This window comes from Lepidothrix coronata, unplaced genomic scaffold (assembly GCF_001604755.1).
Source record: "Lepidothrix coronata isolate B3197 unplaced genomic scaffold, Lepidothrix_coronata-1.0 Scaffold0, whole genome shotgun sequence".
NCBI lineage: Eukaryota > Metazoa > Chordata > Aves > Passeriformes > Pipridae > Lepidothrix > Lepidothrix coronata.
In genome coordinates, this window is record NW_016690180.1 from 18258643 (window position 1) to 18285999 (window position 27357).

Below are 27357 nucleotides of genomic sequence, written 5' to 3' on the forward strand. Positions count from 1 at the left end.
ATCAGTTACTCAGTTTTACCACTTTTACATTTTTCAATAAAGTGGACACGTATCTGCAGGAAGCAGAATTCACAACTAAGATCAACTCTTACATTAACACGAACAGTAAATATGTGCATCTGCTGACCAGGTTTTATTGTTATAAAACCTTATAAAAATTGAGAAAGTGGGTGCCACAGAGGTACATACATTCAAAATTGCTGCCATCACAAGCAACCACTACAGGTCAAACCCTCTGCTAATGTTAAACACCAAAACAGCACCAACAGCAATTTTATCTGCAGATAAGAAGCAGCATTCTCTTTAAAGAAAAAGAAAAAAACCTCCAAGTTTTGTTCAGGTAATACTTTATTATGTTTTTAATACATGAATGAGGGACTTATTGGGAAAATAATAAAAAATAATAAAAAGCATTGTTTAAAAAAAAACTAATCTAGAAATCTAAAGGGACTTCATATTGGGAAAATAATAAAAAGCATTGTTTAAGAAAAACTAATCTAGAAATCTAGAGGGACTTCATATTGGGAAAATAATAAAAAGCATTGTTTAAAAAAAATAATCTAGAAATCTAGAATTATCAAAGGAGTTAAATATGACTAAGAAGAAAAAAAAAAATCTCATTTTTCAAGTCTGATGTTAACTACCAGCATTGGCAAAGGGCACTTTCTTTCCTTTTGTCTTCAATTCTCCACTTCCTCATTCAAAAGTCTTGAAAGATTCATTCTGGTTTTTTCAAGTGCCAATGTTTTTGCTCGTCTTGGAGGCCTTGAACTTGACACTGGGACCGATTCTGGAACTTCATCACAACTGAAATGCAGAATATTTAAAAGTAAGGCCAAAAAGACTAACCAAACTCAAGAGTTTTTATATTAACAAACTTGAAACATGGTCTTAAAGAACAAAAAAACTTCTTACCAATTTTAAACTTCTTATTTTTTGAAAAGAATATATTGTTTTCCAAGTGATATAGCAGTTGCAAAATAAGCATAACTCCCAAAAATTAGGTGAAATCAAAATAAATACACCAAATAGGCAAAAGGGAGTGGACTGACCCTGGTGGACCTGAAGTCCATGGATTACTTGCTTGAGAAAGAGTGAGCACAGCTAAAAATTACAAAGATAATGTTGTTTTAATTCTCATAACCTACGAGATCACACGAGAAGGAATCCATTGTCTATATTCACTTCTCAGAAGTTTATCAACACATGTGGGGAAAAAAAGCAACAAAACTGTGGAGAGGGAAAAAGAAATAAAATTTACTCCTCCACAGAACAGATTAAAAAAGCAGAAAAAGTGATTGGAAGAAGAGCAATAATGTAAACCAAAAATCTAACGTCAGCTAGAATATATGTTGACTTTACACCCCAAAGGTATGCTACAAAAAGGCTACAGGCTCTTTGACAAAACCTGCCACTGTTTCAAAAGTACTAGTTCAAAGAAATTTTTTTTTTCTAAAATATTTATCTATGTTTTAGGAACAGAGGATATCAAAGGTAAAAGTCTGGGAAAGAAAAGCATTCGAATTAAATTTCCTTGCTGGAAGGAACATCATGGTGTTGATGGTGAAGAGTCAAGCACCTACCTTTCAGTAGCACGTTTTACACTTGTGCCAGCTTTTCTTCTGCTCACAGACCTCCCTTCTGCTGCTGCTTTGCGCTGTCCTAAGTATAAGCAAAAGTCTCTTTTCATATCATGATACCATTTGTTTTCCTAAGCTAGTTTTGTATCTTTCTTCAGTGTTTGATATTGCATTGAAACACACAAATATGCAGTCAGCACAGACAGAATGTCATTACAACACAAAAGCAACAACAAAAAACCCACAATTTACCACTTCTCCCAGAAACAACTGTTTGTTACTGTCAAGGGCTGTGACCAGGTTCTCTGGAAATCCTGTAGTCAGTCTTTCCTTCTTTTTTTTTTTAAATCTGTGTTACTGGGAGAGGCTGACAGCACGAAAATTTTCACAAAACAGACTACTTTAATCTTTTAACAAATAAAACTGTAAAAACTACAACAGAGTATGAATGGCTTTTATATCAATACATTCATAAAAAGCATGAAATTTTTTTATTAAAAGCAACTAATATTGTTGCCCATGTTGCCCATGTACCTTTGCCAGTTTTGTTTCTTGTGGATTTTAATTCTGCCGTTTCTTTAACTTCATTAACTGGAGTATGAAGAGCATCTGTGTTATTTTCTGTTAAAGAGAATAGCACAAACAGAAGTCATAAAAGTTGATTATCTTAAGTACTAGTATTTTAAATTTTGGCTGTTATATAAAAAAGCCACACAATCTAACCCCACTTTTTCTTTAAACCAGAAACTAGATATTAAGGCATGCACTCCCACTTTTCTGGGAGAAGAGGCCAACCCCCACCTTGCCTTTCAGGGAGCTGTAGAGAGCAATAAGGTCCCCCCTGAGCCTCCTCCAGGCTGAACAACCCCAGCTCCCTCAGCCACTCCTCATAGGACTGATGTTTCAGACTCTTTGAAAATTTGAAATCCCACAGATTTGAAGCGGTAAATGCTGCTTAGTTTTTAATGATCCCAAATGTATTGAGGGAGGGGGTGGGAGAAGGAAAGGGAACAATGCTTTTCTCCTAGAGTCTGCTTTTAAAAAGTGCTCAAAAATTCTTTTGCATAACAATTTCACACCAAAAAGGATTATCAGATGTTAGCCAAAAACATTGCAACTATTTGCTCAAAGCATACTTCCAACTTCCCATCCAAGAAGTATTTGAAGACATAAACATAGAAGATAAAAGAAATTAAACTATTTGGCACTTCTGGAAAAAAACCAGATTAAAGCCTTTAAATAACCTGCTAAAAATATAAATAATTAAAAGAATGTAAAAGAGCACATGATCTGCTTCAAACAACTGCCTGTCAATACTTTTGCTTTGCTTCTGCAAGCAAACGTAGTAAGTTTCATCCAACTGCTTTTCTGCTGAATAAAATATTCTCCTTTGTGAGCCCCCAGCACACCGTACACTGCTGAGGCACGTGCAGCTGCGCACTTTGCTGGCAGGGCAGAGTCTTCCAGCTACTTCCACTTCAGACTCTTAAATAGCAATAGAAGGAAATGTGGCTCCCACAGATGAGTTGGCAACAAGGACAGACTGGAGTGAACGTGGAAGGTATCAGCTCTATCCTGCTGTAACACAGCCTGCAAGAACCACGGGCATGATTCTTATACTCCAAAGTATAAGAACCCCACCCAGCACTTCTTTCTTCCTCCAAGTTAGCAACTCTTGTTCTAAAGATGAGTTAGTCAGCATCAGTATTTCGCAGGCACAGGAGTGTGCCAGACATTTAAAACAAAACAAAACATCTTAATACTGTTTTTGGTAAAAAGAAAGAGCTGCAGGGCAGAGCTTAAGATGCAGAATACGGCACTATTCATACCAGAGTAATATGACAGAATTTGGTCAAAAAGCACTACAAAATGTAAAATATTTCAGTACAAATATTTTAAACTGCCTGCATATTTATTACTACATTACCTTTTCCTGTTTTTTCCAAAAAGTAGATTAATTTAATAAAGGAAAACTAAAACTCATTTTCATAACATCCAAAGAATTCATTGAACTGTACACCTGCTACTGTACTACATGTCTTCCGAATTACCTTCTTCATTGTGAACACTATTTTCAGGCAATGGGATGTCAGTGTCCTGTGTCCTTCCAGAGAGACCTGTTTCCTCGGTTTGTCTAGAGTGGTTTTTGCCCACATTAGGATCCTTGGTCAAGTTCATCTTGATCTTCTCAATAGTTTTTTGACACAGTTTATCTTCCACTTTCTGGAGAAAAGACATTTAATGTTAAATGCTACTTAATTTTACAACTATTTATTTTATCCATTAAATTTACCTACTAACAGGATTGTTTAAATTTACTGCACAAAGGATACAATGTGTGACATGAAAATGATCAGTCAAGCTGAAAGTAGAAACACTTTCTCCATCAACATCGGGCACTGAAATCCCACATTTTTAAATTTTTAATAATTTTTTTAAAGGAAACCTGAAAAACATTAAAGCAACTGGACCTGAAGTATAGCTACCTCTGGATGATATACCCATAGTGGATTTGGTATTCTTTTCAACATTTCTCTATACCACGGTGTTCATCTGTCATACTCCCAAATGTTATTAATTTTTTTCCATATTAATAAAAGCACCGAAGTAAAAATTCTTGTAATCAATCCCTTCCCACTTCATCTTAAATCAAGCACCCTTTTCATGTTGGCTAATGATCTTCCAATTACATCATAAGTTTAGGTGTAAAATTTCAGCTCTTAATAATAACTAGAGAAAAGCCATCCAAACTGCAAAAGACTTAATACTGAATTTTATTTTAACTTAAAAAAATTAACTACATCACAAAGATCTCACTGTACCACAATATATCCAATTAGGCACACTGTTGCACCCTGGTTATACTGTCTACAGTTTATGCAGTGATATCAGCTTATTTTGTAAATTACTCAAAAATTAATTTTCAAAGCCTGGTTAAAAGAGAAATTCCAGTCACATCATCATAGTAAACAAAAGGCACTTCATTTGTAAGTGTATCAGAATATTAGATTGCTAATGAATAAAAAGGTAAGAACCACGTTATTTATGTGCTACCTCTAGAATCTCATTGAGCAACACCAGAAGATTCTCTGTGGAAGAATTACTGAGTTCTAGTGAACTTAAAGCTTTTGCATAAATACGGACATCTGGTGCAGTTGGGTCCATCAGGATTTCATTGCAAATCTTCATGGCTAAACTATCATGCACTGTTAACTCCTGTAAAGGAAAGAAATTAGATATCAGACATTTTGCTGGGAACTATTTACAAGAGACAGCAGTGAGAACATTCCAATTTAAGCCGTTAATTGTCTTATTTTACAGACTAAACGTCTTCCTAAAATGCAGTATTTTTAGTATGTACACCAAATGATTTTTATAAATACTTTTCCCAGTATAGACAATTAGCCATGGTGCAAGGTCCTAGTAGCATTTTTTAATTTTAAGAGGGAGGGCAGACTTGGGGGGAAGGAAGTGGGAGGGAAAGTGTCAAGCTATAAGATTTCATTATGTCATTTAATCCAACTGCTGGGAGTCCCAGAGGCCCAGACAGGTAGCAGTAAGCAAGAGGGAGGGGCAGTTCTTAATCTCTAGACACAAATACTATACTATTTTCCTACAGTTTAACATACTGTACCTGGTAGTCCTGAGACTTTTTAGACTGAAGTTTCAGTCCACTTGGTCTTGTCAGGTCCACTAACAGCTCAGAAACATTAGTGATATCTACTTCAGACAAAGGTGACGTTGCAGGAGCATTTAACAGTGTTTGCAGAGTTGGAAGATAAGCTTCTTCAAAGCATTCTTGGTTAGACCTGTTTCAGTGGTGTCAAATATTAGTAGCATAACAAGACAAAACTGTTTTCTCTTCCAGGATGAAAGTTCTCCGACCCATTGCAACACATCAGTCAAACCAAAGTGGGAGCAGCCAACCTTAGCAGCAACAGCCAGCAAGATCAAGATATCAAAACTTGCTTCACAGAACCGATTAAAGTTTTAGCACATGGTATTTCAAGCAAGTTTTAAGTAACACTTCCTGCCTCTGAAGAGTTTGAACATTCAAACTTACTACTGAAAACCTAACTGATATGTCTGATATATACAGACATATTTGCTCTTAAGGACAAGAGAACACATTTACATAAATACATTTCTCTCAGGTGTTGTTTTTTTTATTAATCTTGTCTTCTGCTCATTCCTCCTTCCCGCTAGCCTTTTTCTTTGTGGGTACTTTTCATTGTGTAAGAAAGCAAGGAAGCCTGGCAAAAAAAATATGCAGTGGCTAACAAGATTTTTGGAAGAAATACTCATGCTTTTTTCTCAGAAGAGTTCATCATTCCTGCTAAGCAAGCCTAAAAAAACCATGCTGCACTCGGTTCTGCAGCAAGTTGTCTGAAAGTGTAGTTCCACAACATTTTTCAAAACAATTTGAAAGACAAGGTGTTGCAAAGTACAGGGTACTAACTGAAGTGAAGCCTTTGCTGTTTCTGATATTTATTAACTTTTACATCTCCAACAACTCCCATTTGAACTACACTCCTTAATGTAGCAACATATTGGCCACAAAAATTTAATTCAATTTGGTTGGAAAAATAGATAAGGTAACATATAATTAAAGGTAAATTAAATATTAACCATAAAACAACCAGATAAATACTCAGTTCGTTCTAACTCGCTCAAACCACTGCCAGCAAATGTTAAACAATTTAACAAAATTTAACAAAAAGTTAAAAAACTTTTTCATTCAGCAGGTGAAAGGAGATGAGAGTTGCTGTTTACATAAGCTCTCTACCTCCTTTGTCCACTACCAAAATAAACAGGAGATTTTCAATCTGCTGTGAATTTAAATTGGAGTATTCTTTGGTTCAAAAACAAAACAAAAACAAACCCCAAGCCACAGCCCACCAGCCTGCTTCTTTGATAGCTGCTGGGCACTGATTATTTTCTTTTGAAGCATTCCTGCTAGCTACTTTTTAGTGACACTTCAAAGCCTACCTGTAGTGCTCAACAGCATAAATAAGTAAAGCACATCTTTTTAAATTAATATTTTATTCAGTATCTTGGAGAATAGTTTCAATTATAGGCTTAGGAAAGGAAAAAAAAAGTGGAAGGCCACAGGGGTAAAAGGGAATTAATAGAAAGTCGTCAGAATAGTCACAGGTTGAGATTATGTACTTTCAAAAGCAACAGGCATAGGAGGCTGAATTAAACCTTTAGGTCTAACTTGCTTTTCTGCAATTTCTACTTGTGCAAGACCAAAAAAGGTTCCTAAAGCTGCTAGATCAATGTACATTGTCACATAACAAATTACAAAGACCATTACCTGTTTGCATACGCAAATAAAGGGAAGAATACTCCTAGACAGTGTCGAAGCCGAGTATCCTCTTCAGTCACGGGGTTGTACCACAACAAAACAAGGCGAGAAAGGAGCTTGGCACTGATCAGCCTCCCAGAGAACATCAGTTTGGCAATGCCTTCTGCAGCTTCTGTCCTAAGCTCTGAAAACTGAAGGAAGAACTCATCACAAACACAACGCACCAACCACAGCCTTTTGCACTAATACTTTCTAGTAATAGTCTACACCCTATCTTGCCAATCAATTCTCTACATTCATATATTTGCACGTGCACAGAATTCAAAGCCAGCTCAAGAGTGTCGTTAGTCTGTATCAGTGAAAAACTTGTAGTCATTTTCTAGGACTATTTTAACATAAGACTATTGATTTCAGTTACACATCACGTAGTAGTCACATACAACCTAACGGGATGGTAAGCCATCTGCAATAATAATTTTAAAACAAAACTAAGGCATGTTTTATAGTATTCCTTACCTCACTGTCTAAGAAACCAGCAAGTAGCTTCAGAAGGCTGTGAACTGTGGCAGCGTCTTCTTCATCCTCTATTGTTTTGCTTTCATCCTCACCATTTTCAGTTCTAATGTGTGCACTTTCACTTTGAGAGTCATTGTCTCTTCTGCTTTTAAAAGGCTCAATTCCAAACAGCATTAGTTGATCAAAGATTGCCTTCAAAGCACTGAGCTTTATCTTTATATTATCTATTTGTAAAACCTAGGTTTAATAAGGAAAATACATACATCATCTTCCAGTAGATCACCAATGTTAAAATTCAGCATAAGATTTTTTGCTCTAAGACAACTATTAATTTGGGAAACTTTCTATTGTACTTGAGACAACTTTCAGATTTTAGGAAGATGTGATACAAGTTTAAACCTGGATTTATAATACAGTCTGGGAAATAGTTTATCAAGTTATCTATGCAATTTGCATTACATAAAATCAACTGAATTTCACTCACAGAGTGAGCATGCAAGTGTGAGATGTAATTTTATTGTTCAACTCGTAAAGACACACTGGACAAACAAAGTCTGTTTGCCTGTAGTAGTTCCAGAGTGTTAGGCACTACAGAAACACAGCTTAAAAAAAGTACAGCTTAATTAAAATCAACAGTATTTAAAAAGACAGCAGGAAGCAAGATAACAAAGTCAAAGTTGCACAGGTTACTATATGTATTAGAGTTTAAATTAGCATTCAAGTAAAACCATACATCATGGGTGGGTTAACCTAGAGATTCTAGATCTGTTTAGCCCCACACCCTGCTTCTGATAGCAGCCTACAGAAAGACTGTGGGGTTTAGTACCTACAGAAATAAGTACTCAAGTCTAAAATCTAAGTTACTAAAACAACTGTAATCTTCCCTAAACAAACTTGTTTTCTAATGAGACATACTCAAAGGCAAATTAAAAACAATAATATATGCTAACTTTTTAGTAACCCAAAGTTCTCCTACCATGGTGCCTGACAGCTCTACCATCTTGTCTGAGCCCAGCATCTCAGCTCAGCCTCTGCTGACATTTCTCAAGTGCCTACATGAACACACCTTTAATAAAGCACAATGGCCACCTACACGACTCTCAAAGCCAGGGTCAAAAAAGTTGACAGGTGTCATCTTTGATACAATTAGCTCATCATCAGAACATGTACCACAAGGGTGGGAGATGTGGGTATTATGGCATCCAACATGTTCTATATCCACAGATGCTTGGCCATGTTATTGTTTCTTGGCTTTAATATTGCTTTATCCTCTACTTAACAACTCTTCCTTAATCCATTAAAAAAAATAGTAATTCAGAAATTATATCGGACACCCAAGATCACAGGTAAGTGTGTAACAGAAATGTGAAAACAATCACAGTCCCATTTTTAGTTTGGTTTCCCAAGGAAGGCTTAAAGAATACTATACCTTCTCTTTTCTATATCAAATAACAAATACGTGACTGATTATAACCAGATTTGGAAAAGAAAGTGAGACCTTTCAGATAAGGAATTCCTAGAAACTTTCAAGACAACAGATGACCTTACAAAGGAAAGGCATGCTACTCCCAAGATAAAATATAAGCTTGAATATTATTAGACATCAGAAAAACCTAAATGAAACCACACTCTCCAGAAAATCAGGCTCTCAAAGACCATTACTACATATAATAGTTTGTTATGGATACAAGACTAATTTTATTTACTAAGTTACAAAGACCATTTCCGATCAGACATTTTACCTGTAACAGCAGTGGAAGATGGTTTTGGGCAAATTCTTTGTTCTGAAGGGTACAGCAACCCAAACACAGAACTGCCATATTTCTCACAGCTGGATGAACATTAGTTATGCCAGGAAGTATCTGGAATAAAAAATATTACACTTTATGGTTGAAATATATCAATTGAAAATAAAAAACTGACTACTAAAATGTGTTTACCCTGAAAATAAAAATAATTTAGTTTGATACAGGTTTGGAAAGTGGCAACTACCAAATACTCTGTTTATCTAGATATAAACAGAAGCAGATTGGGTATGCTGTTCGAAATCAGCAATAAAATAACGGCAAAAGTCACATGAGTGTTTTCCTTTGTGGGTGTTTTTAATAAATATTTGTTTCCAAACAAAATGGTGTTCATCACTCTGAGATAAAAAGACAACACACAACAACAACAACACTACATATTTCTTTATAAAAGACATTAGCATTCTTGCAGAGAAACCGTACCCAAGTTACCAAATACCGATGCCACTTCGATGTACTTGGAATAGCTTTGAGAAGACAATTGTAAAACTCTACGCAATAAAAAAGCCTGACTAGATACAGTGGGAACACCACATTGGCATCTTTTTATATTTTTGCATTTAGTAAAACACAAATAAGTATCCCAAATCACTTAATACATGAAAATCCAGCAGGAACATCAATACAAAAGCATTATCTTGGACAAAGAAAAGTGGAATAAACAACAAATGTGAAAATTAAAGAAAGACCAAGTTAAAAAAAAAAAGGTTTCTGGGATGCACAACATTAATTAGGACTTCTAAGAATAATTCTATACATCTGCAACAAATCAGGTGTGGTTGCACTACATTTCAGCAAGTTTCATTGCAGGCTGAATTCTAAGAATTCCCATTCTGAGGTCATCCAGTCCATTTTCTCCTTATCAAAAGATCAAGTTCAAATTCCTATGAAGTATTACATAAACAGACTAAATAGATACGTCCTAAGAATTCTTGCCAAGGTCCCAAGAATTTGCAGCTGAGATAGGAATAACCGAATCATTCCGTAATATTTATTTTGAACTTGCTCAGTCTTCCTTGAAATTTGTACAAGTGTTCACCATCCCACGACAAGGAATTCCACTTAGGTGACGAAGGAACACATTTCATTTGTTTTGAGCTTGCTAATGAATAGGTTCATGGGGTGATCAACCAATCCTTACTCACTTTCTCCAATGTCTTACGACTTCTGCCCTCTCTCAAGCCCTACTCTTAAGTCCTCTCCAGGTTACAAAGCAGTAACCTATTAAAATATTCTTCAATAGAAGCCATTCCATACTTTTCCTTGTTGATCTTATCTTGACTACTTCCATTACAAACTTCAAATATAAACTGTCTAAATAGATAAGAATAGCACAGAGTATTCCCATGTGGATACATCATTCATACAATGGTGTATTGTTTTTTCTATTTTCTTGTTTGCACTTTCAGGAACAGTTAAAAGGCTGTGATATTTAGAAATGTTAATCTTCAAATGCATAGTCTTCAAAATGGAAACTAGGAAGTATACCTTGTAGACTACAAGAGGCCAATAATGCCACTGCTTTATTTTTCAATACAAAAATATTTTGCTCTTCAAAGGTGCTAAGAAAACAGAGTGGGGAATCTTTTCTTGTACATGGAAGGAAAGAAAGAAAGGTCTATATGAGTTCCAGTCTTTCCGAGATAAAAAGCTTTTGACTAGAAACAAACTAAAAGCCAAAACAACAACAACAAAAAAAGCCCCAAAACATTAAAAGTTCTCTATTAGAGCTCTCATAACTTTGGCTGATAGAAAATCCAAGTAATTAGAGGCAGTAAGCAGACATCTAAGCACTCCACTTGGCACAGTACACCTCAGCCCTGTCCAGCATTGTCATACACAGTAGTCAAACATTTATTATATTCTTATTGTATTTTAGTATCTCTCTGCCACAACCAGTTCTGGCACAGGAGCTCAGAATAGCATTATCTGCACTCACCTCCAAGACACTGGATTCTCAAAAGGCTTAAAAGCACCAAGCACAGCACTACAGATACAGCAAAGTGATTGTGAAATAATCACAAACCACCCTGCCAGCATCCAAGGGCCAGCTACAATGTATCCATTTTCATTATAATGTAAACAGTATTTTTATTCCTACATACCAGAGATTGAATGATTTCAGTTATGGTTGGACTGATTCCTTTAGAAAGGGACATGACCTTCAGAAGCTCATAGCACATCATCAGACACTTCAACAGTGTTTCAGGATCACTCTGCAAGTGGGTCAGGGAAAAGAGAAACATTATCAATACAAATGGTGGGCGCAATAAGAAGAATGCGGCCATTAATCATAATTTGTCCCTACCCAAATAAACATGTCCACTACACATTTGTTGTGCAAGAATATTAATCATCATCTGATGATGAAAATAGATCCCTTTTCATGTTTTCACCTAGTCAAGAGTAAAAGCAGTAAGAACATGACCCTTTTAGAATTCTTTAGTTATTTAAGGACAAAAGAACAGCTTAACTGCAATTAATTTTTTTGCTAGGGCATACCATCAGTTTCTATACTTGCAGAAAGAGAATACTAATACCATAAATGTTTGTTTTCAATATTAAAAATGTAGATGAGACAAGGCCAAGCTACACTTTCACTTAAAACTAGGAATAAATGTTAAAACATAACCAGCACTTAGGAATACAGGAAGGGAAGAGACCTTCTCCACATGCATTTCTTTAATTTCACATTGCTCTCCCGCTTTTATCAGATCATTTTTTGTGTGTTCCAACTCAGTTATTTGCTCTTTTAATACTGATGCTCTATTAAAATCCTGCAGAGTAATGCATTCTTCCAAAGCTTGCTTTGCTTCAAAAAGCTTCACTTTTATTTCAGCCAACTGAAATACAAAGTAAAAAGAAAATTAATATAATAGCCTTTGTGGTATTAGCCAACAACACTCTATTGACACTACTATATAAAACTCTAGATGCATAAGCTTAAAATAATATTTTTTTTATTAACTAGCTTACCTTAAGCTCCCTCCTTCTTATTTCATCAGCACCAACAGGCTGCTCAACTACAACCATTGGCTCACGAACTTCTGATATAATTTCTGCAATCTGTTGGTACAAACAGTGTATTAGTGCCACTAATTTCAGCTCAGCTGTCATATACTAAGCATTTAACTTTTCCAAATTTAAAACACTATCCTTCTGAAAAAGTTTTGCATATCTGTGCAGCTTCTCTTAACAGCTCATATTCCCTGCAAACAAACCCTCAATTTGACAATACATAGTGTGACCATAAGTCTGGTGTTTTCTTCCAATCAGCTGGGAAAGCAAAGAATGAGAAGACCACATTATCCATGAAGTCCAGCTGTTTCCACACCAACAGTTCTCTGGCACTATCTTTCTCCTCTAGATATGAACACAAGCTTTAAAAAGAATTGCTGGTAACAAGAGTAAGGCTTTTCATCAGCCAAAATAGAACACCATCATTTAAAGGTCTATAAACCAACATTTGAAGTAGAAGAAGGAACATCAGCTATTTAATTTCAAGCCAAATACGCACACAGAAGTAGAAGCAGAACTAGGCTGAGAGTTTTTCAGTGGGTTAGGGGCTTCCTTCAAAGTCAGTCCCATTATGTAAATACAAAATGAGATGAAACATGATGAAAACTAAAGACTGAATGAGACAGGATAGTCTTAATTTGATTTATCTTGTATCAGATCACCTAAGTTTAACCTTCTCTCAAGCTGTACTAAATCAATAGAATGTATCAAATCAGTGTATTTCACAAGGATATCAGAAATGCACACATTTACCATTACAATTGTATCATAATGCTACAGTTACCATAGTTCTTCCATCATAACCATGGAACAGACCTATATCGAGATTTACCCACTGGGCTGAGGTTTTTCCAGAAATGATCTCTGTCCTCAAGTCCCAAGTTCATTTAAAATATTTGAGTAAAATCAAGGGTCCACTTTTCCAGTGTCAAGTTTAAATAATTGCACTACATTTAAAGAGACTACTATATAAAATACTTTTGTTATATGGGTTTTTAGTACCTATCTGAACTACCAGGAGGGAAGAGAAATACAAAATCGGAAAATCTACATTATCCTCACTTTGAACGTTTTAGTCAAAACACTTTGGATCTAAATACAATAAGGTATTATGGAACAGGCTGTTGAAGTGTAGCACTTTCCTAGTTAGAGCATTACATTTACAACACCAGTCAAATTTCCAAAGATAAAGATCTCTAGACAACCACAAAATGCAGGTATGCTAAAAAAAAGAAAAAAAAATTAACCAAGGGGGAGGGAGACATAAATGCTTTTCCAAGCTAAAATATTTGAGCTCCCAATATTTCTGTTACAATGCTTCATAAAAGCTGTCTAATATATGGGAAGACAGAGCCTAGAACACTATAAGCTTTTAGAATTACTTACGATTTGAATCCTTGTGTCATCACCCTTAACGATACTGAGCAATCTTTCAACGAGCGGAGGTATAAGTGCTGCTGAAGTTGCAGGTAGAATGAGAATCCTTTGTAAAATAACTAACAGATGCTTTCTGCATTAGAGAAAAAAAAGCACAAACAATGTTTGCTTATTCAAGAAAATGGAAGACATGAGTTAATATCACCAACTTCAAGCTAGTGTGATGAAAACTTTATAATACATTATGAAACTTCTCCATAGCTATATCAGCTGCTAAATATATTTTTTTGTTTAGCAATGTTTGTCTTTTCCTGATTTTACCTAATTTTTCTTGACTAGAAAATGTTGGATTTTTTAATCAGGTGTCACTACTGTTCAAAAAAACAGCAGAAAACAGTTAGAATCAATACTGTAGAATGCTTTCATAGAAATTATCTGTCTGAAAACTCAAAAAAAATTACAAGTTAAACTATCCTGCCAGTCTGGTACACATATATGCATTCCACTGAGAGCTTGGAATTATTGCTGTGTTTATACTATCATAACTGCAATTTTTCACAAAATGCCTGTGATGGTATGAATTTCCAAATTTATTCACTCTTCTTACCTCACAGCAAAAGGCTGTTCAGTTATAGAAATGACTCAGTTAACACAGTCCAATTTAGTGTGGCATCTAAGACCTTTAAGCCTTAGCAGAATATAGCTTAAAAACATACAAAACAAACAGGCTACTTGCTACAAGTCATCTGTTGCAAAGTAATCCATTTTTATCTTTTATTTTTTAATACACTATGCTCCAAATAAACAGTCTTATAACTTCATAATCTCAAGAACACTTTATGAAAACAACTGAATTTGTTCTCCACAAACAATGTCAAATCTGCATCAAAACTTACTTTTCCATAAAAGTAAGCAGACACCTTTTGACCAATTCCATTAGAGAGACTGTGCTTTTTTTTCCAGCTAGCATTAGGACTGTATTTTGTCTGAGTGATCAGGTTCATTTCCCAGAGGTTCTATGCTTGTACACAGGCATGAGTGTCATAAGCTTAATAACACAGATTCGATATTTAAGTTTACCTTCCTCCCTCTTCCATGGTATCCATGCAGCCAATGATAAGAATCAGTTGCTGGCCTATAAATTCTTTTGTCATCAGGTTTTCAAAACAATTAAAGTCTTCTTTTTGTTCTTCAGTAAGAACTGGCATAGTTTCAAGATAACTGAATCCAAACAGAATAGATATACTTACATTCAGAATCACTGTTGGACAGTAAAACATTTAAAAAAAACCCCACCCCAAACAAATCAAAACCAAATACCCAAAACCACTCCTCTCCCTCCCAAAAAAGTCCCACCACTTTCTTGTCCTGTATGAACAAGTGGTTACATTAGTTACAAACCTTAAAACTTAATGTTTGTGTTCTTTTCCTAGATTACTATTTTCAGAAAGCTATTTATACCAAATAATTTACAGTTTAAAAATAAAGTACTTCATTAAAAAAAATCCTTTTTGTCAATGTTAAACAGTAAAAACCATAAAATGACAAGTTATGCTTCTATGTGTGATTTCAGTTCTGTACTAATGCATAAAGCCAGCATCTTGGGAATAAATGTACAGATGTAGCATTTTTCTTATTATTTTTCTGCATATTTAGGTACTATGTATTTTTTTATAAGTTCAGAAGTGTTATATTGCCTGCAAGACCAAATACAAGAAAATCATGAAAGCATACATGATCAAATATGTCATCCCAGAAGAACAATCTGTTATCATATACACTCAGCCTTATAGCATGGAAGTGTAACCAGTTTGTTCCATTTCTTTATTTTTCTAGAATCATTGTTCTCTTATCAGAATTCTATCTGAGTTATGCACGTTCAGAAAATCAGGAGCGAAACATATAATGTAGAAAATCTAGTAACAAATAGAACGTAATAAAATGAAATTTAAATACTGATATGAGCTGAGAAAAAGATGCTTTTTTCTACCCCAGCTTTACAGATACTTTTCAGCAGCAGCTCATTATTTTTAGCAAATTTTAAAAATTTCTTCGAAGTTAGGACATCTGAAATGAAAGTAAGTGTTTCTGATCACTTAACAGTAATGTCACCTGCACCAGATCACACTGAAATACCTAAGGCAACTTGCAATTCTGCATTTTTTCCTAAGTACCAGTGACTTGCATTTTCTTGCTCCTTCTGATACTCACAGTGCACTGCACAACTGGACACCAGAGGACTGCCAAACTGCAAATCTTACCTGAAACAACTAGTAGCAAAGCTCAACAATGAACAGTTTTTCAGTTGATACCACAAACAAGTTCTAGCAAACCTAATTAACCTTACTCAGCCTCACCCTGAAGAGGAAGGTAACTGCAGGCATTTTAAGTAAGATCAGATGGAAAGAGAACAAATGTTCTCTCTTGAAGAACAAATTTTTTGGAGAACAAATATTTTACGGACTGTTAAATTAATTATGAATGAATTTACACCCACCAGACTGGATACACATTTCAAAATTAAGCAAGCACAGATGCTTCATTTATCAAATATTTATGAAACATGTTAACACATTCCCCATTGAAAAGTAGCAATGATTTCTGTAAGTACCACTAGTATACTACATCCAGTGAAGTGAGAAAAGAATATGCATATTTTTAATTGCAAACATCTATCAATACAATGCATTTTTCAGCAGATACAATTTTTAATCATTTCAGGAAGCTTCACTCTACGTTTCACAAGTACAATACCTCAGTTAAGATTTCTCAGCATTCTCCATGCTCACAAATGTGAAGCCTGTTCAAAATTTATGTTAAGACTAAAGAATCTCACCAAGAAAAAAAAAATACCATCCTTCACTTTGGGGAAAACACTGACTTCACAAAACATTCATTTCCCCACACACACACCCCTCAATGAAATAAATGTTCTGTAACTGGCTCATTTAGCAGCTCTGCCACTGCCTTCAAACGTAAGTTTTTAGGAAGCATTCCTGCCTGAGCAGGCAAAAAAGAAGGGAGGTTTCAATTACAAAACTACTTCTCCTGGAGACGGCAGCCAAATTTTACTTTCTTTTCACAAATTAAAATGAAAAAAGTATCAGTTTCTGCAGCCTCTAAAAATCTTTCTGCAAACACAGTGACCTTGATAATAACACATACACAAAGGATAGCTGCATATTTCAGAACAATGATTTTATTATCTTAAATAACACAGAATTATGTGCTATTGATCTAACAGTCCCATCTTGCTGATAATTCAGGAGAAAGGGCATTCCAAACATTGTTTTTAGGCTACAAATTTGCTGTTTACAGGTTTTGTTTAAAAGAAGTAAATCCTCTAAAAAGTCTTTTTAAAAAAGGGAAGAAAAATTAAAATCATTGTTCAAGTATGAACTTGGGTTTGGAGGACACCTGAACAGCTTGAATAAAAGAAATATTCTTTGCTTAAAAAAAAATAAATCAATTTTAGTGGCAAATGATTTATTTTTAAATGCAACGTACCTTAATAAATAATCTGCGTATACAGCTGGTTCTGGCAACATCTCCTCTAGTAAATCTTCACCTTCTTTACCTTTTGATTTTAGATTTTCACAAAGACATCTCCAATGTAACACATTCTCAGCTGTTAAGTCTTCCAGTGGAATCAGTTTTCTAAACAAAAATCAACAAACAAATACAAAGAGATAAATAAAATAGGGTCAAGGACAACAAATGCCCAGAAATATTAGAAAACTAGAAATAAAGATTACTTCCCAAGATGAAAATAAAATCCTGTCAAAGGTATTTCCCACAGAATTACTTATAGATTGACAAAAAACTTCCTCTCTTAAGTGAGGACACAGAGCTCCCCAAACCTCTTAGTACATTGCCCTTCTCAGTATTTTAACTCCAGACTATTCATATCAGTTTGCATAAACATTCTGCTCAACCCTTCAGACCTCCTAGAGCAACCACCCAGTACTTTAACTCTAGGAAACATTTTTATCACTGTACAAGTCTGGGAAACTGAACACCATTTATCTGCAGAAATGCAACGACTGCATTAAAATATTTTTCACCTTCTGTTTATGAATTGCTTCTTCCATTCTTAATACAAGACCTTCACACAATATTTGAGTAGCAAACATAGTATGTCAAACACAAAAAGTAATACAAGTTCTTCTCAGCATATCTCTAAGTTCATCCTCCATTTACTAGTCACAGGACCCCCGCTGCCCTTTAGATTCAAGTCTTTTCCATGCCAAGCATGGCAACTAGTCTTCATTTTCAGAAGCAGAGCATTAAGTTGTGCACTAATTCTACCTCAAAACAGAAAGGACAGTATCACTGCAGTGGTACTTTTCACTCTCTTGAATCCCATTTTACTGGCAAACTATCAACAAAACTTTTGGTTTTGTTTTAGGTCCCTCACATACAAAACAAACAAACCCGTGCAACATGTAGATGAAAACTGATCATTTGATGGCTTCTCATTAATCTGAGAGGTCTTTATTTAACATACAGAAATCACAGAACTTCAAAAATCTAACCATTTATCATACTGATACTGCATCACTCAAGCTATTTTCAGGAACATCACACAAGAACAACCCTAATATTTTCCATAAATTAAATAACCTCATTATGAGCTGAATAATTTAACTTCTCAAATTGTCAACAGTCTAACAGACCTACAACTTAAAATTCTCAGACAGCCCAGTTTTTCAGAATGGAAGCCTCATTTTGTGTAGGATCAAAGTCAGCCCGAGAAGCCCATAACTATATGTAAGTTCTCCTTTGAACCTCTTAAGACACTGGCACATTTCCAGAGGCTGTAAGAAAGTTATTTCATCATCATTGATTCTTTTAAAGGTAAACAGGCCCACATCTATAGCTCTGGAGTGCAATGCATAGAGCATCTACTGATTTCAAAACATCTGTCATGCTACTACTAGAATGCAAGACACTTCATACGATCATATTATGCATTTAATCCCAAAGTACAAAGATTTTGTTATCACTTTTTAATCAGTGACAATTTCTCATTTAATTTTATCATCTGACACTTGACTCCTACCACTGTTCATTCCACTCTCATTGCCTCAATTAACACAAGACACTTCTTCTCACACCTTTTTGCCCCCCTTAGCAATTTCCTACAACTTAAATTTCTAGTTTTCTTCCCCTCTTCATTTTTGCTTTATGTATCTTAATATGCATCATCTTCAAGGCTTAGGATCTTAGTCAAATTCCACCAAAAAGAAGACTAAGCAAATTCTGTCAAGCTCTTAAAACAAGTAAAATACCTCCAAAACAAGACTGACACACAAGTCCAGTAATTCCATTCTGACTGATTCGCCAAACAGGTCATGGATAACTGAACCAGTCCCAAATTGTGCTGCCTCTTAGCTCAGCAAAAAGCATAGCAGGAAGTCAAAGAGTAGGAAATGTGGGAGAAAGACTAGAAGCATTACTAAGAGGGAGAAAGGAAACAAAGAAGCTTTTCAGTATCCCATGCTAAATGAAGAGAGGAAATCAGAGTTGTGGGTGTAAACTGGAGCACTTACAAACAAATTAGACTCTAAGCTGTTACTCATATAAAACCTTTTTTAACTGACTAATTTACTGCCTACTTTTAGAATTTAACAATGTGACTTTTGGGATATTCTGGAATTGAGAAGTCAAATATATTTTTCTCTTTTTTTTTTCCTCTTGCTTATCTGGGCACAGATAAGCTGGTGAACACAGCTGGTGTTTACAGATCTTTTTTTAAAAGAAAAAAAGCATATCCAAAACACTTAACCATACCAACAGAGCTTACACCACAGTATCAGTCTTTATCACAGGCAGTAGTTACTCTGCTCCCCATTTACATATAATCTTTTATATTGTTATGCAAAATATTCATCTTTTGGATACCTGCTGTCAAGGTATTTACATTCCTGAACAACATCATGAAGTGGAGATAATGAAAATAGAGCATTTAGTACTGGGATGGCCACTTCTGGGCAGTTTTCTACATCCAGTCGATGAAGCAACTCTAAAACATCCCCTTCAGTGACTCGTAACCAGACTTGAAGTAGCTTCTTCATTACCTCCTTAACAGCATCTAATAATACAGGAATTTAAATGGTTTAAAACAGAGGTCAAAAAATATCAAGTTTTCAACATATTTTCACAAAACAATTTTCTATAGAAGTCCTTTTGCAAAGAAGTTATTATACAGTTGAATGTAACATTACCTTAAAAAAAAAAAAAAAAAACAAGAGGTTAACAAGAACTACCTACAGCACACCACATTTTTGAGGCAATATAATTTTCCCTCTCACAGGGAACTAAAAAAACCTCTCAAAAAAACTTGTACACCTAAAGACAGCACCTCAACTCAGAAAACCTACAAATCACAAACTGTTGTAGAACAAGGAAATATTCACAGAATCAGAACTATCAAATGGGTCAGGCTGGAAGGGACCACATTGGGTCATCTGGTCCAATCTCCCTGTACAAGCAGAGTCATCCCAGAGCACATTGCCCAGGTTGCATCCAGATAGTTCTTGAGTATCTCCAGTGTGGGAGACTCCACAACCTCTCTGGGCAATCTGTTCCAGTGTGTGGTCACCTGCACAATAAAGAAGTTTTTCCTCATATTCAGGTGGAACTTCCTGTGCATCACTTTCTGCCCATTGCCTCTTGCCCTATTGCTTGGCACCACTGAGAAGAGCCTGGCTCCATCCTCTTGACACCTTCCCTTCAGATACTTGTAGACACTGCTCTCAATTTTCTTGAGGCTGAATAGGCCCAGCTCTCTCAGCCTGTCCTCATAGGAGAGATACTCCAGTCCCAAATATTCCAAGTAAGCATTGTTATAAACTTGCTCTGTTTCAGGAATTGGCCACTTTTGGAGTCAGGATACTACAACTGATATGACACAGAATTCTTGACCTAATTCAATTATGCATATGGATTATGACATTTACATAATGATACTTTAACTCCCTCCTCCCCACAGCCACAAGGAACAAATAGTTCCTGGATCAATGAAGTACTATTTAATCAAGGCAAAAAGTATTTATGGCAACATCCAGAATACACACCAGTACTACATTCACACAGACTTAAGCAGGGAAGTTGAAAGGCTAATAGTCTGGTGGAAGTAAAAATATAACTCAGAAACAATACAAGTATGTTCTAAGGATCTTTTAGAAAACAATATCCAATATAAGGGAAACAAAGTCCACATACACTGACAAGATTCATCTTTCCCTTATATGTAACTTATGTTAATAAATACAGCACTTAAATATAGTCAAGAGTTCAAAAAGAGATGCAAAAAGGCCTTAAAAGAGCTAAATTAAGATCCTAAGAATGAGAAACCGCTCCAAGAAAGTGAAAAGCATAAACTAATAGAACACAGCAGAACGAGAGTGGAGAAGTGCCAGCTGAATGCACCCTGAACAGTAGAACTAAGCAGAATCTGGAGTATGTATTCCAGATCACAATTATAAGCCCCCGTTCTGAAGTCAATATGGAAAGACGTTCAAAATTTCAATGTAGAAACTTTGAATGAGCAGGTTTCTCATTTCTTAGCCTGGGAGTTACTCAGATAAGCAAACTCAATAAAGATACACAAAATCAAAGCTATAGGATGTGCCATATTTGTAATATAGAATAGCCAATCTGGAACATAAACCCATTTTACCCAGCAAAGAGCACATGATATCCATTACACCAGTCAAACTACATACCCTGGCAGATGTTTTTCCCTGTGATTCTAGGTGTCAACAAAAAGAGCAAGTTCTCAATAGCTGGGATGCAGAATCACCCTAAGGAAGAGACTGACACTAACCCAGAAAGTATCCGTCCTGGATCATAAAAGACGGCACTTTTTTAAGGTTGAACACCTCAATGTCATTGAAAAACAGGCCACGTAGAAAGGCTGTACTTTCTCTTTTAAGGGAATACAACAAATCCTTGTTCCTGACAAATGAAGGATCACAGGAAAAATTAGTGCAGGTAGCTTCCTCCTCAGTTTGGAAAGGTTACTAAAACAGGAGCACATTCACCCTAAGAAAAAGAAGTATTTGTCAAGACCAAGCATTACTGAGTGAGGTGGCAACCAGCAACTAGTTAGGCCAAATAACAAACTAATATACTGATAAGAAATAGTAAGTCATAACTTGGTTTTTCAGGGCTAGACTTGAGAAACAGAACATGACAAACTTCGTAAGACTCCTATAGAACAATTCAGAGTAGGTGGGCAAAGTGCTAACTCAAACATACAGAATGAGAGCTTCTTCTTAAGTGTAGGTCTATACAGCATAAGAAAGCACTCAGCTGATTCTCTCTCCCGTTCCCGTCAAGAACATACTAACATGTTCTCCAACTAGCCAATAAAAAAATAAGGTAGATCAACAAAAACACATGCATGCATAATACACCTTGAAGAGCTCTAGTTACTAATGAACACATTCTTGTTTTCTAAGTGAATATCCACATAGATCATAATTCTTACCATTCCCAAGCAGCACATCACTCAGCAAGTAACTTTCTCAGAGTAAAATTCAACAGGGCTTAGTACAGACTTCCCAAAGAAAGTATGTGGATTACACATCAGCATTTAGCAAAACTGGCAGCTTTACTGTGAAGTTCATCTATATAATTGCTCCTTCTATGTAGGCAGGCCAAAATTGTCTCGCTCAGATGCATATGACCTTTGATATTTTGGCAACAACATCACACCCAATTATAGGTACATTCTGAATGATACAATACAAAAGATGTTAAAAAGAATAAAGCTGCTTCATGATGAAATGCATAAGGGTCAATCGAAGATTCATTAAAAGAAAATTCAAGCTAGTTAAAGGAAAAACTAACCAGCTGAGCTTTCTCTCTGAAAGCACACAGGAAACACATTTAAATTCTTTAATGTATTAGTTACAAAAATATCTATAATGAAAAGCTTCCAAATACACCAAATTAATTACATTTTTCTACTTCTGTGTTTAATTACATTGCTTTTTGATTTTAATAGCATTTTGCCCTATTTTAAAGCTCAGTGGCTTTCAGGTTTTTTAAAAGTGCAATCTTTTTCTGGTTTGTCCACTATAAGGGGATTGGAAAAATCAAAGCAGCAAGCAAATTTCATGTGCTTAAACATTTCCTGGTATCTCACTACTCCCTTTGAGCTCCTATTATTGCCATCACAGCTTCCACATAAATTGCATGAAAACATTAGAAAGTATTCTCTCAAATATTTGTATCAAGAAGTCGAAAAAGATGATCTCTTACCAGATCTGTCATTAAGTCCTTGTTGCAACAATTTTACTCTCTGTGCTATTGACAGAGCTCTCATGTGAACTTTTTCTGCCAAAACCTTAAAAAGAATTAAGATACAAAAATACATTTCTACAAATGATAACAACTGAATCCATTAACTACATGTTGTTTTATATTCTCACTTTTATCCACCCACAGAAATCCTAAGTCAATAAAAGTCTGTAATACCTATACCATCAGCACTGTAACAATAGATTAACAAGCAGACCCTTCTGCATGGAAAAAAATGTAAAATAAAATAAAAAGTTAACACACAGCTTAGAAGCTTGTCAGCTCTGTTTGAATGCAACACCTGGATACAAAAACTATCCTCTCTCTTTAAAGCACCAAGCGCAATAAATACCTGCAATAAATTACTGAAGTATGTACTTTTCTTAAATCCTAATAACACGGGTTCAGTTAAAAAACATAATTTAACCTAAATTAAGAAAGAGCAGAAGACTGTTCTGTGTGAAAAAGTTGAACATTTTGTTTCAAGATCTTGCCTAAGATGCCTGCACAAGATACAGACAGGTTAGCACACCTTCTTGCCCTTACTCTACATATAGACAAGTAATGGTTGATACTTCTCAAAATTGGAATAGCAAAAATATGTAATTTTTTACTACTGCTGTGACCTTATCTCTACTTAATATCTATTATGTAATAACAGAACAAAAATTTGTTTCATAAACATCACAAAAAGCATAGATAGAAAACAACAGACTGCATACATAATTTATTCTTTTACTGTCTGATCCTCGAGAGATGAGTTCTAACACACAAGTAATTTCTATCAAACAAGTTCTGCAGTCAAGTTCAGGGGTTTTAACTAGAAAACTTGTATTAGATCACTGCCCCTCCAAATTTTTGTAAATGAAAATAAGTTATCTAACTATTCTTAGTGTTTAACCAGTAAAATACAAAAAAACGCTTTAAAACTTTTATTAAGTCAGCCCTTGAAATTAACATTAAGTGATCCAATTTACCTCATATGCCAGCTTCCTGACAGCTTCCTTTACATCCATAGTGCGGCCTACAATTACTGGCAAAGTCCTTGCTGAGGGAGCAATACATGACAGCACTGCACGTCTCACTTCTGAGTTTGAATCATTTTCAAGCAATGTGGTGTAAACTGAAAATAAAATAGTAATGTTTTCCTAAGAGTTTGAAACATTATAGGAAAGCAGAAAATACTAACAAAACAAAAAATCAGCAGCTGTTATTAAAATGCCTCTCCTGCCCCTGCAGAGCTGATAATTTAGGAAACAGTTCAGGGTCACAACCCCAAGATTTCAGGGCAATTACATGCTGAGCTATGATCTCAAAAGAAATAACGTTTACAATTGTAAGTAGGAACCTCAGTTAATAACTCCAAAAACTGCTACTCCAGATCCCATCCATAAATAACCATTTTGTCATTTACTGGGGAAAAAAATTTTCCAAATGTTGGCGCTTTAAGATCTCTACTGATTAGCTGTATATCCTCATTACCTTTGAGGCAGTTGCTCAAATTTTCCTATAAACGGAAAGCTGCAACCTCCATTAAGCCTACCAAAACTCATAGAGTAAATCCCCCTTGCAACTTTCTTTTACTGTATTCTTGACCCTTCCTCAAAATTAAAAGCAACTATAAAATTAATTTACTCAGGGTATATATGAATTCATCTTCTTGCTCTGTGAGACAATGATTGACTATGAAATTTAGGTACTCCTAAATAAGCAACCTATAAATAAACACTTAGAAAATAAAATTTCAAAGAAGGTACCTCAACAACAGAAAACCTCATCTAACTAAATTGTCACAAAAGACAGCATGTGAAGTTTAATGGGGGCACAATTTACATAACAGCTGTGCTGGTACAAACCTACACTCTGTCTACCTGGAGGCAACAGAAGTAGCAGCTTAGTCAAGAATCACACCATATACAAAGAAACCCACACATAGCATCAAGACACCTGTGCTGCAGAGGTGCTGATCTCTTACAGAAAGTGATGATAATTAGAGGTAATAATAGTTTTTCTTTACCATCCCTACTGTTTCTTAGTTTCTTTACTAATTCAGTTCAATTAATAGTACCAAAGGGTCCTTAGAGGGCAAGAACTGAACACACTATTTTCACTATCCTATTTCTACATTTAGTTCACAGAGCAGCCCAAGCCCAATACAACTGTCTAGAAAATATCTCCTTCAAGCAGTTCTGTCTTCTCCCCTTGAACGTATGCAACTCTTGCATGTACAACCTCCTCTGGCAAAGAGTTCCAGTTTATGAATTATTACAAGAATACTCTCTAATATTCATTTACTTGATGCTTAAAAAAAAGAAGCTTAAAAATGCTTTAAAGTAATGTAAATAAACAAATGTTCTTAGAGAAAAGAAAAAGACCATTACTACTTACTATTAACAACAGGACAGTCTTCATCCTTAGGATCCTGAAGTCTCGCCAGGGCCAAGACAGCTTGAATTCTCACATTCGAAAATTTATCTTTAAGTCTAATCAGCATAGCTTCATTAATTTTATCAAATAGGTCATCATCAATCTGGGCATTTTCTGGCATATTTCCCAAAATCTTACTAACAAGCTGACATGTTCGAAATCTAACTGCGTGGCTGTTCACATCATGAGACTTAGGAAAAGAAAAAAAAAAAGTATTCTCATAATCACTCTTTCTCACATCCAACATAAAGGTCCTAATACACACATGTAAGTAGCTAATGTTTTAATAAAGTAAATGAAATATGCACTTCTATGTTTCAAAAGCTTTTCCTACTCATTTTTAATAAGATTAAAAAGTCGCAGAACCGGAAAAAAATTATGGCCCAACACTTGTATCAGTGGCTCTTTAGAAAATCAGCACTTCCTTCACAAAGGAAGCAGCATGTTTACCATTCCATGAAACCTGCAGTGCACTAGCCAACTTACTGCTTTGCCTCCATAAACATTAGAAAGAAAAAAAGATGTTAGCAACGATAACTAGTGAACTTGGCCCGATCAGTAATCTTTCCATGACAAAACATTAGTCCAAGAAAATGTAATTTTCTTAATTACATTTCTATTTCTCACATTTCTTAATTTTCTATTTCTGTGTTCATGCTATTGGAACCATTGATTTTTCTATGTAACACTTCCACTTAGCAGAAAGGAATTAATACATGTCAGCCTACTTGTATGGAAGATCTTTTAATATTTTTTTGTTATCAAAGAAACAGTATAAACTCGTTTCCACACCACCTCCCCAATTTCATGCTTATAAATGCACCTATAGTAGATTTTTTAGGGTTGGGGGAGTGGTGGTGGTGTTACTCATATAGCACTATCTTTGCCTTGCTTTCACTTTCTAAGTTCTAGTTTGTAAGTATCACCTCGAGCACCAGCAAATTTTCCCTACTGCAAGAAGTTTTTTTGTTATGTCAAAGATTTAATAATAACCATTACTGTACCTCAAGCAGAAATTTAAACACATGATTCAGAAGTAAATTATCTTCTTCTCCCTCCTCACTATCATCATCTTTCTCGGTCTGATAGAATGAAGTAACAAATTTAGCCACAAAATTGATCACTTGCTCCACTGCTGGTTCTCGTCTGTAGATTATCATAGCATACTTGAGGAAATGAATGAATTTTTCATGAAAGTCTTCTTTATCATCCATCTGGGGAAAAAAAAAATCAAACCACAACAAAAGATAACTGCCCGCTTCATCTTTCAAAAGCTGTACCACAGAAAAATAAAATAAATGTGCTCATAACTGACAGCTTCCACTTAAATTTTTAAAGGGCTGCAGCCAGCAGTTAGGGCACACCCGCTGTCGTGCACCCCTCACCGAGGATTTTGCTTTAAGTGCACAGGAGGCACGTCCCGACCACTGGGCTCCACCCTGGAGTTTACATTTACCTGCTGACAGGTTTCAGGATGGCAATCGACACCCCCACCTACTACCACCCCCATCTCGGGGGTCACATCCACATCTCGAGGATCCAAACACCATCAATTCCTGCCGCGGGCAGTTCTCACAGCCGCGTTCGCGGGAGGCAAATGCGTAGAATAATTCAGCGGCTTCGTTTGGGTGGGTTTTTTTTGAGGATTGGGGGGGTGTGGGTGGGTGGTATTCCGTTTTTTTAAGTGGCAGGGCTCTCCTTAGGCACACGGGCTTCAGTTTCAGTGGAGCACTGCGGAGAAGGCCCTCGCCTCCGAGGGAGCAGCGGAGAAGCCGCGGAGCATCGCCAGCTCCCCCCGGCCCGGGGCCGCCCCAGGGCGGCCGTACCTGAGTATAGGTGCCCTTCAGAGCCACCACGAGCTTCGCATGGTTCTGGTGAGGCTTCTGGGCCAGCTGGAAGGCCTCCTGGACCTGCAGCGACTTCTTTCTCACGCCCATGGCCGGGTGGAGGCTGCGAGCGGAGGCCCCAGGACCGGCCCCTCACACACAACGGCCGCGGCGCCCGCGCGCGCGGG

At 36.0% G+C, this 27357-nt stretch overlaps 1 protein-coding gene across 1 annotated transcript; it reads right to left on the reverse strand.

Annotated features, from left to right (window-relative positions):
- Positions 1 to 330: 330 nt before the first annotated feature.
- Positions 331 to 27357, reverse strand: NCAPG (non-SMC condensin I complex subunit G). The gene is made up of 21 exons (XM_017805637.1): positions 27170 to 27357; positions 26348 to 26557; positions 25305 to 25533; positions 23894 to 24039; positions 22878 to 22962; positions 19509 to 19698; positions 17112 to 17261; positions 14685 to 14825; positions 13614 to 13737; positions 12186 to 12275; positions 11873 to 12052; positions 11315 to 11425; positions 9147 to 9266; positions 7405 to 7641; positions 6898 to 7079; positions 5215 to 5389; positions 4635 to 4796; positions 3632 to 3803; positions 2115 to 2201; positions 1584 to 1662; positions 331 to 807 (listed from the first exon to the last, which is right to left on the reverse strand). Exons 1-21 carry the CDS (start codon positions 27278 to 27280, stop codon positions 681 to 683), a joined length of 3108 nt encoding a protein of 1035 aa, XP_017661126.1. The 5' UTR covers positions 27281 to 27357; the 3' UTR covers positions 331 to 680.

Excerpts from the sequence above, each read along its gene's own strand:
- NCAPG (XM_017805637.1), bottom strand. The coding sequence starts at position 27,280 with ATGGGCGTGAGAAAGAAGTCGCTGCAGGTCCAGGAGGCCTTCCAGCTG. Across the intron at positions 13,738-14,684 it reads ACCATGGAAGAGGGAGGAAG|AAAGCATCTGTTAGTTATTT; the intron begins GTAAACTTAAAT and ends TCTCTAATGCAG. Across the intron at positions 4,797-5,214 it reads AAAAGTCTCAGGACTACCAG|GAGTTAACAGTGCATGATAG; the intron begins GTACAGTATGTT and ends TTTCCTTTACAG.